General features: G+C 54.1%; 1 protein-coding gene across 1 annotated transcript; it reads left to right on the top strand.

Annotated features, from left to right (window-relative positions):
* Positions 1–1,101: 1,101 nt before the first annotated feature.
* On the top strand, positions 1,102–13,819 carry CDC25A (cell division cycle 25A; the record flags this gene model as incomplete). The annotated part of the gene is made up of 16 exons (XM_080339735.1): positions 1,102–1,257; positions 3,495–3,576; positions 5,275–5,329; positions 5,980–6,015; positions 6,159–6,195; positions 6,580–6,681; positions 7,421–7,528; positions 8,317–8,430; positions 9,063–9,137; positions 9,770–9,922; positions 10,228–10,320; positions 10,679–10,741; positions 10,841–10,939; positions 11,657–11,787; positions 12,145–12,256; positions 13,679–13,819. 16 exons carry the CDS (start codon positions 1,102–1,104, stop codon positions 13,817–13,819), a joined length of 1,557 nt encoding a protein of 518 aa, XP_080195861.1.
* Positions 13,820–18,168: the final 4,349 nt, after the last annotated feature.

Raw genomic sequence — 18,168 nt, 5'->3', positions numbered from 1 at the left:
GCAGACATTCCAACCCCCTGGACACCTTCCTGTGTAACCTCATCTGGGTGTTCCTGCTCCATGGGGGGATTGCACTGGATGGGCTTTCCAGGGCCCTTCAACCCCTGACACTCTGGGGTTCTGTGGCACCCGGGAGCTCAGGCTGGAGCCTCAGAGCTGCTAATGGTGGTGACTGCTCAGGTAAAGCTGTTAAAAGTTGTCACTGGAAAGGCAAATGTTCGGGGAGGGGAGGAGGCAAGGAGGGACAACAGGTGCTCTGAAAAGCTGGGCATGTGTCTGTTTTTAAGGCAAACAGCAGCACCTGGATGAATATCAGTCTCTTGCGATAGAGAAAGTGTGCAGAGGTGCCTGGGGCAGCCCGGCGGCTCCTGCTCTCCGGAGCGTGCTGCTCATCCACACCTACACCAGGCGCTCCACACGCGGTGTCCGTGCTGGGTCACACACGCTGGCTCCCGATTTCCGCACCGCCGCGCAGTCACCCCTCACAGGAGCGGCCGCCGCTTCTCCAGGGGTGCTGCTCATTTATTGCTCTCACAAAGACCTCGTTTGAGGAGCAGTTGTGTGAGAAGGGGTCCTTGGCTCACGGGGGTCCAGCTTCCCACTGAGTTAGTGCCGTTTTCCCCTCATCCTTCCCCTTTCAGCGCTGTCCCCTCAGGCTGTGCGCGGGGGAGGCCGGGCCGAGGGGACGCGGCGGCGGGGGCGCAGCTCGGGGACTACGCTTCCCAGCATGCAACGCGGAAGAACAAAAGGCGTTTCATTCGTTGCCCGCCTTCGCGTTGCATGCTGGGAAATGTAGTCTCCTTTTGGCCCCTCGGGTTGCTGGAGGCTCCTTATTGGCTGGCTTCTCTATTGGACAGGAGCGACGCCAAGCAGCGGTTGGGGGCGGGGCGAGGCGCCCGCCGCCCGTTCCTACTGGCCAAAACGAGCGCGGTGGGTGGGGAGATTTGAGAAAAAACACCCACCCCCTTCCAACGTCGCGCAGAGCCGGGTTGTGATTGGTCGGGGGGAAGTTTGGCGCCAGCTTTGGAGCGGGCGACGGGTAGCGGCGGGGGTCAAAGCAGTGCGGGCCGCGCTGACAGGCGGGCGGCAGCGGGTTGAGCCATGGATCGCGCACCGGGCGGTTCTCGCCGCCGCCGGCTCCTGCTTCTCTCCCCGACTTCTCCCGCTTCGCCCGCCGTGGTCAAGTCTCTCTTCCCTGCCGACCTCTCGCCGGTTTCCGACCTCCGCCTCACCATGGAGCAGCTGGGACGCGGGTCAGTCAGAGCGCGGGCACCTTCCCCCCTGCTCCCCAACCGGGGGGGTTCTGTCTCCACCGCAGCGACGCCTCAAGGGCCTGTTTTCCCCCTTTTTCCTCCCGGAGCAGAAGCGAGACCGAGGGGACACCCCCCCCCCCCCCCCCCCTCCCGCCATGCGAGGCCTCAAGGGCCTTTTCCCCCCTGCAGGCCCGGGGGTCTGGGGCAGCTCTTCTCCCCCCATGTAATTAAAAAACCCACACAAGTCCCTTCCTACGTCGAGGAACTTTTCTCCTGTTCCCCCCCCGCGAGCCCTCAAGGGGTTCTTAAACCTCCCCCTGCTTTCAGAAGCCACCTCGCCTCCCCCCACCCCCAAAAACCAGCCCGAGGCCTCGTGGGTATCGTCTCCTTCCCCCCCAGCCCCAAATGGAGGATCCCTGGGGGTCTGTTCTCCTCGCCCCCGTCGCCCCCAGCAGTGAGGCCTGAGGGGCTCAGCCCCGTTCTCTCCTCCCAACCCCCCGTTCAAACTGAGGCCTCGGGGTCTCTTGTCCTCACCCTCCCCCCCCCCCCAAAAAAAAGAAGAAGCGAGGCCTCCAGGAGCTGATTCTCCCTGCACCCCCATGTTGCAAATCCGAGGCCTCCACAATTCCTTCACCCCCCCTTTCCAGCCTCCGGCCCTGCGGAGCTCCCCCCTTCCCTCTGCCCCTAAATATCCCCTTTTCTCCCTAAGTAGCCCCAAATCTGGGCCACCCGTGCCCCACTGAGCCCCTGCCCATGTGTGGTGGTGTTTCCTGTGCCCTGGGCCCCCTTCCCTGTCCCTCCATGTGCCCCCGTGTTCCCCTGGGCACCCAGCACTGGGCGCTTTCCCTTCCCTCCCAAATTAACGCCGGTACCTTTGTGTCTGTCCTTCTTCTGCCCGTCCCACATCATCTCAGCTCGTCCTTGCACACCCAGTTCCCGCACACCCCTCGTTACCATTTCACAGATGGAAATCGCCACAATCTTGGGCTCTGCTGCTCCTCTCCCCCCATAACCGTGCGGCTGCTTGGCCCGGTTTTGCTGTTACTAGTCCCTAATTCCTTCACCCTGTTACTCCCCCAGTAATTTCTACAGTTTGTCCCTTGCGTGGCTCCTGTTTCGCCCCGGCCCTCATGGCCTTCCTGGTATTTGCCCTTTGTTTGCTCTTGATATCATCCTAATTTCTGTAATCACTTGCTTTCTTTATGATCCCTGCCTCCTTCAGATTCCTGAAATTCCTGGAAACAACTCGCGCTAATCCCTTCCGTGTCCATTTTTCTGGTTTGGGGGCAATTTTTGGTGCAATTTTTTGTTTTAATTAACCCACGTGATAGCGGAGCCACAGCGAAGTAGCTTTTCCCTTATGGAAGGTAATGCAGGGAAAGGCTACATGCGGTTTGCGGAACTCTGTACGGAGCAGCGTGTGTGTGACGTGGCTCGGGAGAACCTGGAGGTTCCCTGTGCTCTGGTGGGGCCGGGGCTGCTCCGCATCCCTCCAGCCCTTCACCCGCAGGACGATTTACCTGCTCGGATGGTTACGTGAGCAGAAAAGAACTTGTTTAGTTGAGAATACAAAATTTGAGTGCTAACTACTTACAAAAGCGAGTTGGAAGAGTGGTAATTTTTCTATGCAAAACGATAACTAAATGGGTGAATGCCAAAAGGGTTGTGGTCCCAGAAGGACAATAGTACAGTTTGAGAGGTGCTAATGGGCTTCCAGGCACCAATAACCTATTGCACATTTAAATTGCTTTCAGTCCTAGAGTTCTATTGCGGGGGTAGGTCGTTTGTTGTATTAGGATGTTTATTTGTGAAGGCAGAAGCTTAGAACAGGCTCTAAACCATCATTTCCAAAACCCCCTCGCAGTTGGTGTGTCATGAGAAAAGCCTGGTAGTGTGCGAGGTGAGCAGAAAGGCAACCGGGAGAATGATTGTCTGGAATTACACTCTCCCTGTGTCTCTTTTGGAAATCTAACTTCTAATATTATCAGCAGTGCATGTAGAGGCTTAAAACAGAACAAAGCAGGGTGACACCGCTGTGGGTGTAAGATGGGAGGGTGTCTGCACAGAGCACAGGGGAGCGTGGTCTGCGGGGTGGCCAAGCTGCACTCCTTGCGCTCGGCTGCTTTTAAAGATTTCAGGTGATGATGCCGTGTGCCATACGTTTACCTCCGCACACTCCTGTTTTGTATTTCTCACTTCAATGAGCTTTTAAACCAAACTCCTAATTTCCTTTGCAGTCAGTGTGAGAATGCCGAGCAAGACCTGGAAAACAAGAATACAAATGGTTTACAAAGAACAGTGTCGTCAGAATCCACAGACTCAGGTACAGCTTTCTCAATTAATAAATAACGAGCGAGGAAGGAAAAGCATCGTATCTTTACACTGCTTGCCCTGCAAGCAGCTTCCAGGTCGGGCAGAGAACCAGCGTTTCCCACCCACAGTCCCTGCAGCTGCTTCTCACCCTTAGCTCTGGAAAGCAGGCGGGCAAACCAGCGCTTGAAGAGCTTCTGCCAGTCATGGTTTGGGTGGTGGGTGGGGTGGTTTTTTGCTTTAATTGTGCTGAGATCTGTTGGCAGTTGAGCTAACAGGGAGGAAAAACTGGTTCTGCCCCTGTCTGTGGCAGAGATGGCTTTTTCCTTTTTCCTCGGGCTGTGCGGCCGTGGCCGCTGCCCCGTCGTGCTCCGCTCCAGCGCGTTTATCGCCGCTGTTTTCCGATTGCCTTGGTGTTCTGCTCTGTCCAGAGGGGCAGCACCTTGTCAGGCTGGCTCGCCCTCCCTGCGGCGGTGCCAGCTGTACAAGTGTCGGGGCTGTGGGCTGAAGGACTGGGAGACAACGGTTGTCTCCTCACTGTCGGGGTTCGCTGTGTGTCTGCGTTCAGCTCCCGAGCGCCCCGGTTTGTGTTTCTGCCCCGTGGAGGCTGATGGCTTTGATGACAGTGAGTTGTCAGCATGTGGTTTCCCCGTAACCCTGACCTGTGCTAACCCGCTCAGCCCCAGGCTCTTGAGCGGGGTTTATCTTGTGGTTTGGGGTTTTCTTTTTGTGTTGTGTTATTTTTTTTTTGTTAACACGAGCTGCTTATTTACCTGAAACTTGAGAAGCTGCGTCTTTTAGTCTTGCTGCCTACTTGTTTTCCAGATGAGATGTTTTATCAGTGCAAACGAAGTAAGCTATTACCCATAAAACATATCGCAAACAACAGAGCGGGATACAGTAACTGAGCTTGCTAAATCTCCACTTTCTTCTTGGCTTTTTTCCTTTTTCCCTTGTCTCCATAGCAGATGTTCAGTGCTTCCAAACCACTTGGGATTAAGGTTTCTGCTCTGCTGAGACCGCTACCCTCACGTTAGTCAAATGAATTCTTTCTAGTTGGTTTAGGCCGCAGACCCTGAAGCAGCAGCAAATCCTGATGGTGCAGCGGGTCTCTGGAAGCTGCTGGCCCATCACGATGCAAACCCCCTCGGGAAGCTGCGTTTAAGTCACCTTGGCATCCAACTGCGCTTCAATGCTCTGTTGCTGGGATGTTTTGCATGGTTGGCACTTCTGAAGCGCCTGCCGTTATTTCCGGTCGCTAGCATGCATTAACAAGGACCTTTTGACTACTTTTTTTTGGGAACAAGCCCAGAGCTTCTTCCCATTAAGAGGTGTAACTAAAAACATGACTTAAAAAGCCGTAAAGGACTGAGTTGTTTGTTAAGATGTGTGTATGAGGGAATAAAGAAGTCTGGGGTATCCCATGTTCTGTGGCAGTGCTCCATTCTAGATGACATATGCAGGGCCAGGGCTGCTTTTTAATTTCTCCTGTTTCCCCCAAGCACTAATGCTGGATTATCTATGGCCAAACCCAACAGTATGAAGTACCTGTGACTGGTATTTCCCCCTGCGCTGAGTTGAGGCTGCAGACGGGACTTCTCGCATTAGTTCCCGGTCTGAGCTTGGGCTCTTTGAGGAAATCTGTACCAGTGTCCAATGCTTCGTGTTTCCCAGCTCCTGCTCAGTAGAAAACACTGTCTCTTCTCCGCAGGTTGTGCTTTGGATTCGCCCGGTCCCGCGGCCTCGAACGATATCATGGAGGAAACGTACGTAACCACATTCTCAGCCCGACCTGGGCGTTTTGCATTGCAGCACTAACACGAGCTCACGAGCAGCTTGGTGTGCTTTTCCTTGTCCGGTGTGCATGCATCAGGCTCTTCTCTCCCAAACCTCTCCTAAAAGTGCGTGCTCTGCAGCCTGAGACGCGAGGCTCCGTCTCGTTTGTGTCCCAGAGCGCTTCACGAGCGCTGGGTCTGAGTTAACACGTTGTAACCAGGCGCTGAGCACAACACTGGCGCCTCACCAGCCTGAGGCTGCACCCGCTTGCATGTAAGTTGTAGTTTTCACTCAACGCCTAAATTGCATTTATGCTTGTGGGTGCCGTAACTGATGGCAAGTAGTTGCTCCGAGCTCTGAATTTGCCCCTCTCAATTAGATTCTTTTTCTTCTCATCTTGTGTCCCCAGGGACGGGGACAGGTGCCCCTGGTCTCTGATTTACTGAGCTTTTCTTCCTTCAACCCACCTTCTGGTCTCAACGATGCTGGAGAAAATTGGTGAAGGGAGGGGAGAAGGACTAAGTGTCATCAGGAAAAATGTTGGCTTCTGCTTAGCATAGCACCCTGTGACTTAATACAAGGTTGATTTTCAGTGTGTTACCCTTCGGTGCTAACTGGGGGACATCTCGCTTGCTTTTAGGTTTGAGAAAGCAATTCTTGAATCCAGCAGGCTGAAGTGAGTATAATTCTGTTTTAGCTTCTCTGTCAGTGACTGTTGTAGCTTGTGGAGTTTTACTGGGGGGAAACAAAGTGACTTTTACTTGTGTTACTGTCTTAAAACAAACTATTGAAATAAATCTTGGTTCTTTTTCATTGTAGCATGCGAGTGCCTTTCAGAAGAATCCATTCACTGCCAGTAAGTGGGGGTGCTGTTGGTATTGTGTAAACGTTAAAGGATTTAGCATGTTAAGTGTTTTTAGTTGGATACGTTCCATAACTCGTTAATTTTCTGGCTTCAAGAACAGCTGCTGTGCTACCTAATGAAAGCTGTCAAAATTACAGCTTGTAAACTTGAAATCTCACTCATGTTGGGGTGAAATTGCTGTGATGTGGCTTCGTTGCTAATGAGAAGCGTTTTGGTACCTGTACCGAGGTGTCGGCATTAGAGACTCCGGCACATAATTGCACCAGTGTGTAGCCAGAGACCTTACAATCTTTATTAACTCGTTTCTTGCTTAAAATGTTATACAAAGACCGTATTGCACAATCCTGACCTGGCGCTTTTATCTGCTCGCCGTAGCAAAGCCTCCTGGGGTCCAGCCCCGCTCTGAAGAGGAACCATTCTGACTCGCTGGATGGGGATGCTTTTCAGCTCTTGGAACAAGAGGAGAACAAGGAGAACGTGAGTGTCTGTGCGTGGTGCACACCCCTCCAGCGGCTGGAAAAGGTGTCTTTACCCTCTGCTGGGCCGTCCTTTGGACACAATAACATTTGGTGTGGATTGTCTTGGCAGTGAAGTGCAACAGCACCAATTATAGCAACTGCAAACTGATGATAGGTTAATAAAAATCCAGCAGACCATGCTGCTTTATGCTGCTGCCCCGAGTCCTTTCAGGCTGCGGTACGGGGAGTTGTGTCCTCAGCGCCAGCTTTAGGGAGCTGCAAGGGGTGTCTCCAGAAAGCTCTTGAGATAAATCACCTCATCTCCTCCCACTGGTGGCGCGGGGAGCCCTGGTTCCTTGTGGCACAAACTCCCTTTTGCCAGCTTGGTCTGAGAAGCTTTGCTGCTGGAAATGCCGTCGGTAGGATGGTGACGGGGCTCTGCAGGACAGCAGGTGTCAGCGGGCTGGGCTGCCTTTAAAACTGGCTTATTTTGCCCGTAAGTTGCCTGAGAAAAGAAATAGAAAAGCCCTCAGCCTGTAGGTGATAACAAGAGGATAAAAGCTTGATGTTGTTAAATGAATCACTGTTGTAGCATTTTTAATTTGAAAACATTTGATTCAGACTATTCCTGGTGGTAGCAGGGAAATTAAATCCAAAACATCAGGTAGTTTTAAAAAACCTAAAGGATAAAATGGTCCTAGCAGCTTACGCTGTTTGTAGTTTTGGTAAAATGAGCACTTTGCTGTTTTTTAATTCAGGAATCATTTGAGTTTAAGAAGCCAGCCAAACCAGCTTCTCGTAGCTCCGTGCACATCCGTGACAAAGGTGCTGCTGGGCCACGGCAGAATTCATCTCCAGCTCCCGTGGTAAGTCCAACCCTCTTTGCAACTAATTCTCTGCATACCTGCTGCGTGGGAGCAAAATGAACTGCATCAGGAGTCTAGAACAGGGCTTGTTAATCACCACTGCTCACGAGCCAGAGAGGAAAGCTGCCCTGTCTGCCAACCCCTCACGTTTGGCTCCCGAGGCGGCCAGAGGGTGGAAACGTGGCTCGTTCTGTGCCGTGCGAGTCACGGCAGAGCTGAGGTGCTGCACCAAGCCAAGGGAGTGTGGAGGAGAGGAGTTTAGTTTGTAATTGTTTTCACTGTCAATAAAGTAGATATTTATGTTGAGGCAGATGCATTTGGAGCGATGGAGCCAACTGTGTAGATGCAGATGAATCTTGTGTCCAGATACGACATGCAGGAAGAAAATATTACCTTGTTCATATTCTGTTGCTTAAAAAAAGCAGCTGAAAGAACATGATGCCCCCAAACAGAGCTGGGGGAAATAAGTCTTGTCTCCACTCCTTCAGTCTGTCAGTCCTTCATCCTGTGCTTATCAGCTGTGGAGTTTATGTTCATTCACATTCCTGTTGTCACCACCCATTTCTCTCCTTTGCACCTTGGCTGGGTGGCCCTTCCAGAGAAGAGGGTTATTGCTTAACGAGGCTAACGAGGCTCTGCTGCTGGAGGGGTTTGCTCCTCGCTGTATTGGAGGTGCTGGGACAAGCGCCATGTTTTGAGCGGAGCAGCATCGCCTCTGGGGTTACAGCGTCTGCAGGAAAGAGCGTTGTTAAAATTAACTCTTGTTAAATTTCGCTGTCTTGTCGCAGTCTCCCATGGGGGAGAACTCCAGGCCAGCCTTCCTGCCGCAGTCCTCTCTGCCTTCCTCCGAAAGCGAAGATGACGATGGGTTCCTGGAACTGTTAGACGAGCAAGATTTGAAGGTATGTACAAAGGAAATGTGATAAACATTCCAAAATCAGCTCTGCCTACCGTTAGTCTGCTGGCAGTGTGTCTGTGGTGCAAGTGTGTGCCAGCAGAAGGTGAGGTGGTAAACCAAACAGCAAAAAGTGGGGAATCTGAGCAGATGTGTCCTCACAGTCTTTCTCAGCTCCTGCATTCCCGTGTCTGTCGTACACGTGCTCTTTCCCAGGCGGACACTGGGATTTACTCAGGTGTGAACAGCAGCTTAAGAGTCGCTGCCGTTCCCGTTGGCAGACGGAGCTGCGTTACCGGACAGAATTACTTGGACAGTTGGCATTTTTCTTTAGGAACTTGCTGAAAGAGCTACAGGTGACATTTGCTGTGGAGCCACTTAAACAGCAGACCGTTTCATACTGAATTTGAAATGCTTAAAGCTTTGGAGCAGCGTCATTGTCAATCAATGAATGAGCTGATAGAACTTCCCGTCTCCACCATGTCTGGACTTGGTTCCATTATTTCATTGAGAACTGGACTAGTGACTGAGTTAAATTCCTGAGCCTGCTCTGGGGGCTGAGTTCAACAGGAGTGTTTGCCTGGCTGTATTTCCAGCCCCTGCCGAAACAGATGAGAATGAGCTTTATTCTTTCCTCAGAACGCCGAGGAGGTGCCGTCCGACGTGTCAAGCCTCTGGACCGCGCCGCTGGTCATGAGGAGGACGGACAATCGGGTGAGTGTTTGGGGAGCACAACAGCGGAGGCGGGACTGTGCTCCGCAGCCCTTTCCTGTGGGACAAGTGACCTCACTGTCCCTGATCCCGGATCCCTAAAAACAGCAGCAAAACAACATCTGGCACAAACACAAATCTGTGTTCTGGTGTCTGTTTACATGGAGAACTTTGTCAGGGTGGAATAACGCTCCGTGTGTGCATATATATAAAGGTATTAACTTTCTTTTTACAAAATCACTTCATAAATGCAAGAAGATTGTGACTTCCCTTATCAGATACTTCTTGATATATCTTGAATGTGTGTCCCACAGACTCCTGTGGGAATGCCTGTAGCTCAATCTTCTGACAATAGACTGTGAAGGGGGTTTAGAGCCCAGCAAAAAGCTCCGTAATCTGCTGATAGATTGTCTGCTAATTAATATAAATCACTCTGCCAGCACTTTGTGTTGCTTAGTCCATGCAGCAAGAATCGAGTGTGGCTGGAAATGCAGGTCCCAGGTTTGAGTGACCTCGACATCCTGCTCATGCTGCGCAGCAGCAGCATCTTCTGCAGGGCAAAGTGGTCTGAGGTTTGCTTGGCTTCTAATCCAGATGTTCACTGGTCGGCTCTTGACGTGTCTCTCTCCTCGCAGGCCAAGCGCTGCCGGCTGTTCGGCTCTTCCTCCGTGCCGAGCGCCGCGGGAAGAACCACCCAGAAGAGGATGGAGAGGACCCAGGAGGAGGATTCGCCGGGGAAGAGCAAGAAGAGGAAAAGCCTGCCCGGGGTGCCCGCCGAGGACCCAACGGTCGGTGCCTGGGCCCCTGATGGTGTGACGGGGTGTTAATTAGGAGAGGGTCTAATATAGGTGTCTAGTTAGTGAGAGGGAGGTTTTGAGGTGAATTGCTGACCCAGGAGAACAGCATTTTCTGCATGTAGTGGCTGGGGTTGCTGGTGCAGGAGTTGCATAGTTTTGAGCCTTTATCCAAAGGGGAAGCTGAGGGGCCGCAGATCAGGGATTCAGAGTGGATTGTGGGGTTTTCTGTTAGGTTTTGGGAGAGGATCTGTCCGCTGTCAGCGCTCGGCACTCATCTCCAACCTCTGTTCCCCCAGAGTCTGAAAATGGTGAAGACGCAATCCTGCACCGCAGAGATCGAGAGCATTTTGGACAGTGACCAGAGAGACCTGATTGGGGACTTCTCAAAGGTAACCCAAGCCATTTGAGTGGCCAAGTGGCGTTTCAGTGGCCTCTCTCGGTAGCGATGTCTCAAACCAGCCCAAGCAAACAAATAAACGCTCCATGTCCAAATTATTGGGAGAGGCTGTGGGTGAGAAGGCTCCTTTCTGAGGGGAGGCACAATGCGAGTCACTTGTGCTCATTCAGAAAGATCTACCAAATTACTTAGGAGCAGAAAATGGAATTCTGTGCTTGGATTTTGGAGTTGTTAGTTTTAACTCTTGAGTTTTGCTGAAGAGATTCTTGTCAGTAAAGCAGCTGTTAGGAAATTAACGGCTGGACACTCACACTTGGGATTTTCTTGGTTAAATGCTGTCTGTTTTCTAGGGTTATTTATTCCACACTGTCGACGGGAAACATCAAGATTTAAAATATATCGACTCGGAAATGGTATGTGTCCCAGTAAGAAAAATCCTTCACTGGGGGAGGAGGGAATTAAACAAAACCCAACACAAAACATCTCAACCAACCAAACTCTGCATTTCTCAGATTGTATCTGTGCTGACGGGGAAGTTTGCGAGCTTCATCAAGGAGTGTGTGATCATCGACTGCAGATACCCGTACGAGTACGAGGGAGGACACATCAAGGTGTGTTGACCCCATAAGAGCCGCGTAGAGTTGTCTGGTGGTGCAAACTGGGGTCCCTCGTGGGGCTGCTCTTCCTCAGCGAGTGTCAGAGGCCCTGGGGATGTGACACGGATGAGACACTCAGATGTCCCACTGGGATTGGAACAGGCAGTGCTGGACTCTCCATCCCTGGAGGGTTGGACAGACGGACATGAGGTTCTCAGGACATGGGGCAGTGCCAGGGTGGGTTATGGTTGGACTCCATGATCTCGAGGGGCTTTTCCAGCCCAAACGATTCCATGATTCTCCCTCGAAGGAGGGAGCGTTCCCCTTCACTTCAGCGGAGAGTTGGCCTGGGTGGCAAGACGGTTCCAGAGGAGCCTGTAAGACACTCACTGTCCAGCATCCTCATACCTAGGGAAGCTAAAATTAAAATATTAAAGTTAATTTAAACCACAGATTTTAAAGAACAAACCGCTTTGCCAAACTGAATTGATTTTGAAGTTTGGTGCTCGAGCCAGCTGGCCGGCCCTCACAAATGGCGTGAGATGGGGAGGGGAATCCAACCAGCCACAAGCTCTGGCTCTTGAAACGGGCACCTGGAACGGGTCCGGCCACCCGCAGTGGCTGCTGGACCGTCCGTGATGTTCTGCTGGGCTTTGAGGTCGTGTTCCCAGTGGCTGGAGAGGGTGGACGGGTTCGTTCTACGCCGCTCATGCATGGGCTCTGCCGTCACAGGGCGCGGTGAACCTGCACATGGAGGAGGACGTGGAGGAGTTCCTGCTCAAGAAACCCATCCAGCCCTCGGAGAACAAGCGCGTGATCATCGTGTTCCACTGCGAGTTCTCCTCGGAGCGGGGCCCTCGCATGTGAGTTACCGTGTCCCCCCCTGGCGAGGAGCTCGCTGTGCTGCCTGGGAGCGGAGCTTTCGGGGTGGCAGCGCTTAGCGTGCCCCTTGATATGAGGTTTATCTCAAGTAGATGTTGGTTGTCACCTCTGGTGAGGATGTGACACACACTATGACGTGAGTGAATTTGGCTGGGATGCCGAGATGGAAAGGGAAGGAAAACCAGTCGGCTGTGGCTTCGCAGCCATTGCGGGCGTCAGCACGTCCCCGGCGGGCAGAACCTGGTTCTGTGACCCCGGAACGGGGAGTTTTGGGTCAGCGCTGTTTGGTTTTGTTGTTGTTGAATGTGAGATTGACTGCGGGCTCATTCCTGCCCCAGGTGCCGCTTCGTGCGGGAGCGGGACCGGCTGGGTAACGAGTACCCCAACCTGCACTACCCCGAGCTCTACGTGCTGAAGGGCGGCTACAAGGACTTCTTCTCCCGCTGCCGCGTAAGTCACGGCCTCTTAAACTCTCCTCTTGCGCTCGGGGAGGGAACAACAGATCAGTAACTGATGTATTCACACTCAATCTCTTTGGTGCGGGGTGGCTTTCCTGGGGTGGCTTTTCCTGCTCTGTTTCTTGGTGCTGTCCCTCACTGAGGGCAGCAGCTCTGCAGCCGAAAGGTTTTCGCACTTATCTCAGGAGTAAAAAATATAAAACTGGTTTCTGCCCTTTGAGAACAAGTTCGGAATGTCCTTTGATCCGGGACAGCTCGGCCTGCGAGGGCCGGGCGGGCAGAGAGCCTGGTGGTAATCGCCGTGTAATAACCGCCAACCTGCAGTCTCGTACTGCACTGAAATGTAACAGCAACACTGAAAAACTTGAGCTTTGAGTTTTCAGGCTCCAGTTTGGAAAAGGACACCCAGCAATGCCCCCAGCGCCGCGTCTCGTCTCACTTGGCTTCTGCTGCGCTGCCATTTTGGCAGCCGAGCTCTCTCTCTCTCCAGCTGCCTCTCCCTCCTGCTCTCCCCCCATCCCGGCTGTGCCCCGACCGTCACGTTAGTCCCTCTCCAGCCCCGCGCTTTGTGTTTTCTCTTTGCTGCTCTGTGATTTGGTGCGTTCTCAGCCCATATGAGACACCTGGCGTGGGGCTGGCTGTGGTTCCTGGGGATGTGTTGTGCCTCCCAGTGCTGGGGCAGCTGTGGGGGATCCCGGGGTCCGTGTGGATGGGTTTTGGCTCCCCTGTGGCTGAGAACAACGAGGTTCTGCCTCTGGTCCCTCCCGAGGTGGCAGGACCAGGAGCCTCAAGGTGGCAGCAGGGACCAGCTGGTGGCAGCAGGGACCAACCGGTGGCAGCGCGGACCAGCTGATGGCAATGTGGACCAGCGGCCTGGCTGATCTGCCGGCTTTTGTGCCCTTTGTGCCAGGCCCCAGGCTCAAACGCTCCTCACCTCTGCGCGGTTTGCAGCGGATGCTGCACAGACTGAGCTTGTGTGTCAATGGCTGCTGGAAAGTTCAGAGTGAGAGCTGAGGGCTGGAAGTCCTTCAGGTTCCAGCCGCTGCTTTTGGAGTCGCTGTATCCCAAATATCACGGGCGTTTGTGCAGCAGCGGTTCGTTTCTCCCAGAAAGGGCTGTGGGGCATTGGAACAGGCTGCCCAGGGCAGTGCTGGAGTCACCAGCCCTGGAGGGCTGGACAGACGGACATGAGGTTCTCAGGACATGGGGCAGTGCCGGGTGGGTTATGGTTGGACTCCATCATCCTGAGGGGCTTTTCCAACCAAATGATTCTGTGGTTCTCTGAGAGTCCTGCCCAGGGTGGGGGCTCTGGGTCTGGTTATTGGGGTGGTTGTTGTTTAAATGGCTCCGCTGGTGACAGAAGGAGATCGCGGCTCCTGCGACACACCAAACAAACCAGCTTCTGTTTCCCCAGAGCTTCTGCGAGCCCCAGAGCTACCGCCCCATGCACCACGCGGACTTCAAGGAGGACTTGAAACGGTTCCGCACCAAAAGCCGGACCTGGGCCGGCGAGAAGAGCAAACGGGAGCTGTACAGTCGCCTCAAGAAGCTCTGAGGGCTGAGTAGGGCTCGCCAGGACTGGCTGCGGTCCCGCTCGGGTCCCGCTCGCCCGGCGGCGCTGGGCCCAGGGGACACCAGCACCAGGCCAGGGGGACACCAGCACCTGCGTCTCGCCGGGGTGGTTCTTGGCAGCCACGCTGCTTTGTGGAAACGGCTTCTCGTCCCTGTCACATCCACAAAGTGCGCGGGGAGGGGGCCGCTGCCCTGTGCCACCCGCGGGGTGCGTCCTGTGAGCAGGGAGCATGTTTTAGTGCCTGTTATTTTTTAAAAAGCTTTATTTTATTTAAATATAGTCAAACGAAGCTCACGCCGCTGCAGTTGGATCATCTGCATTGTGCTGAGGCTTTGTTCTTGCCGCCTGCGGGGGGTGGGAGGTTTAGTTGTGTGTTTTTCAGCTGCAGCTTCGGTTCTGTGTTGTAGTAGCTTAAGGGGTGAAGTAAAATAGGGAGCGGTTGGTTACAGCTGGAGGTTCCCACCTCGCTCAGCTGTTGTGTTGTGAGAACCTCCTGATGAGGACGGTCTGAGGGGAAACTGCTCGTTGTACGTAGATACCACGTTCGCCTCATTTACTTAACCTAGATTGCTTTGTTTTGTAGTCACTTGCGTTTAGCTGCTGCTTTAGTTCTAGAGGATTTGGTGTTTCACAGTGGGGAGAGCTCCTGGGCCCCGAGGGAAATTCTGCTGATCTGGAACCGGGTGCCAAAGCTGGTCCCGGGTTTCTCAGCTGCTCCTTCCAAGGCTGCGTATTGTGGGACGTGTCCAGAACCGAGGGCGAGGAACCGCGTCCGTGATCCTGGGGGCTGTTCTGGACCCGCTCCTGCGGCCGGGGCCGCTTCTCCGGGAGCAGAAGCACCTGCCAGGAAACATAAGGAAATCAAGTTCGTTTTTGAAGGAAGAACATCCCCAGCGGTGCCGGACCCTGCGCCCTGTACCCTGTATTCAGCCCCAAAGCAGAACTGCTGCTTCTACATCCTGGAACTGCTTTGCTGCCCATTCCCGCTGTCGTATGAACCCGCAGCCCGGGGCCAGCGGCTCTGACGGCCGCGTTGGGGGTCTCTGCGTGTCAACCCCTGAGCTGCTTGTACCTGTGTCAAAAAAATACTGAAGTGAAGGCGCCTTATGTGGAATTTTAGCTTCTTTTTGGTTTTTTTTTTTTTAAAAACTGTTTCTTAAACCTGCTGTAAATGGGCTTGTGAACTGGAAGGAGAAACTTGGAATGCTTTCTCTTTAAAAAAACCCAACAAAAATAAACCCTCTCTTGCTGATTTCCCTCACAGCTGCAGCCCTTGAAGGGGAAGATGATGAAATGCTAAATCAGAAATGGCCATTTACCAAATCTCCTGTGTCTCACCCTGAAGGTCTGAGCTCCTGGTGGGATGGGGGCTGTGCTGCCCTCTCCCCAAAGCGTGCCGAGCTTTAGTAGCAAATAACCAGTTTAGTGGTACAACTGTGGGGTGGTGTCTTGGTACAACTTCCCAACCAATATCTGCTCCGTGTCACAGTTGAACTCGCTGGCTGTGTTTGGGAAAAGCAGCTGGAAGCTGCTGCTGGGGTCACGATGCTCGTTCCTGGAGTAAAACCACCAGCACAATCTGGGGCTTCATGGTCGTGCTCCTTGCGGCTGACCCTAAACTGTGTCGTCCTCCCAAATTTGCTGGTGTTTGTGACCCCGAAGCTGCTGTGTGTGCTGTGGCTCGCGCAGCCCCCCCCCCCTCCTCTGAGCTCCGGGGGCTGAGGTGCCCGTGACCCCCAGCGTGGAGGTGCCGCCCCGGCTCCCTGCCCCACCTCGCTCCGGGGCCAGCGACAGGCACAGGGGTGCGAAGAAGATGTTTGGATCCTGCACTGTGTCAGCGCACACCTGTACCAGGCACCTGTGAGCCGAGAGAGCACAGAACCATCAAATCCTGGGTTTAAGGGACCTCAAGGACCATTGGTCCAGCCTTTCCTGGCACAAGCCCGGCCTAGACAAGCTGGGCTGTCCAGCTGATCTTACAGTGCCCAATGCTGGGGAACCCGTCCCTGCCCTGGCACATTATGCCAATGCCTGGTTGTTCTCCACATGAACCGTTTCCCTCGTACCCCATCGCAGGCTCCCCAGCCGTCACTCGTACCCGTCACCCCTCGGCTTTGCCACGGGCTCCTTGTCCCACGGCTCTGCAGCCGCTCTGCAGCCGCCCCTGCGCCCCGCTGGCGGGCTCTGCCCTGCCCTGCCCTCCTGTGCCAGCCCAGGGCTGGCGCGTCCGGCCGCTGCTGCACCCGGGCCGGGGCTCAGGGGCCAGACCGGCCCTTGGTGAACTTCAGCCGGGCCTCGCCAGCCCAGCTCTGCAGCCTCTCCAGGGCACCGCAGGGTGGCTCTGCTTCCCAAGGGGCCACGGCCCCACCCCGCTTGGTGTCGTCGGCAAAACTCATCGGGGACACTTGATCCCATGAGTCAGAACTTCATCAGGGCATCCTTGATCTCATCGTCCAGAACTTCACTGGGGACACTTGATCCCATCGTCCAGAACTTCATCCAGACACTCTTGGTCCCATCATCCAGAACTCCCTCAGGGTTCACCCGATCCCATCATCCAGACTTGCAACATTGATTTTTATGAAATGAAGGAAAGATGGCTGCATCACGTTTTGAATTCCCCTTTGGAGAACTCTTTTGGTGTCATCGGCTAAATTCATCGGAGACACTTGACCCCATGAGCCAGAACTTCATCAGGGTTCATTTGATCGCGTCGTCCAGGCCACTTATGAAGATTATAAAAGCCGTTGGGCCCAATATCAATCTCTGGAGGACCCAACCCATATTTCGAATGCCAAGGTTTTGTCTACCTCCCCTCATCTCGCAGCAGAAGGTGCTGGGGCTGCTCAGCATCTCACGCCGTGGCTTGAAAACAAACCCGCTGGCAGTCGCTGTTTTTCCCGTCTCGCGTTCTTTGCTCGTTGCTTCTGGGATGGCTCTGGATGATGAACGGCCGCGTCCTGCTCTGCTGTGCTGCCGAGCGGCCGAGGACGGATGGTTTGCTGTGTTTGTGTATCTGGAGCTGGCGAAGGCGGCTGCTGGGAGCCGTTCCCAGGGCCCTGGCAGGGTGGGCAGCGCTGGGAGGGCTCAGTTTAACCCCAGTGCCGCCTGTTCCCCGGCTGACGGGGGCTTGGGTCTGCGATCAGCCCGGCTCGGGAATTCCCGAGCGCTGTGTTGCTGTTGTAGAATCGATGCTACAACCCCACATTCCAGTATGGGTTGGGAAATTGCATATTAGAGAGCAGTGTAGGGAAAGGGACCCAGGGGTCCTGGGGGCAGCAGGGTGACCATGAGCCAGCACTGGGCCCTTGTGGCCAGGAAGCCAATGGGACCTGGGGTGGGTTAGAAGGGGGTGGTCAGTAGGTCAGAGAGGTTCTCCTGCCCCTCTGCTCTGCCCTGGGGAGACCACACCTGGAATCTTGTGTCCAGCTGTGGCCCCTCAGTTCCAGCAGGACAGGGAACTGCTGCAGAGAGTCCAGCGCAGCCACCAAGATGCTGCAGGGAGTGGAGCATCTCCCGTGTGAGGAAAGGCTGAGGGAGCTGGGGCTCTGGAGCTGGACAAGAGGACACTGAGGGGGGACCTCATTAATGTCTATGAGTATATAAAAGGTGAGTGCCATGAGGATGGAGCCAGGCTCTTCTCGGTGGCAAACAATGATAGGACAAGGGGTAATGGGATCAAGCTGGAACACAAGAGGTTCCACTTGAATATGAGAAGCAACTTGTTTGGGGTGAGGGTGGCAGAGCCTGGCCCAGGCTGCCCAGGGGGTTGTGGAGTCTCCTTCTGTGCAGACATTCCAACCCGCCTGGACACCTTCCTGTGTAACCTCATCTGGGTGTTCCTGCTCCATGGGGGGATTGCACTGGGTGAGCTTTTGATGTCCCTTCCAATCCCAAACATACTGTGATACTGTGATACTGTGATGCTGTGATACTGTGATGCTGTGATGCTGCAGCCCCGTTGGGACGCAGCCCTGTGAGCCCATGCTCCCCACCGCACACACAGCGTGGGGATGGGAGCAGGTGCCGAAACCTTCGCTTAAAATACAGCAACAGGATTCAAACCCCCCCGAGGCTCAAGCAGAGCGCTGGGTCCCTTTTTTTTCCTTCCCTCCATCTGTTGGCCTTAAAACTGATGCTGAAATCAGCTTAGAGCTTCATCAGCTTCATCAGCTCCCGAATGCTGCAAAGCTTGGTGTTTTGCTTCATATCGCGCTACCTCAGTGGCCTCAAAGGACATTTGTGCTCCTTTGTTGCCTCACAATTTTGACAGAAAGACAAAGTGCCCATGGCCAGCAGCGCCGAGCGGGCCAGCGCCTCCCGCAGCGGGC

Source organism: Nesoenas mayeri (assembly GCF_963082525.1).
Source record: "Nesoenas mayeri genome assembly, chromosome: 2".
NCBI lineage: Eukaryota > Metazoa > Chordata > Aves > Columbiformes > Columbidae > Nesoenas > Nesoenas mayeri.
The sequence above is the reverse complement of the archived record's forward strand: the minus strand, read 5'-3'. Positions and strand labels throughout refer to the sequence as shown.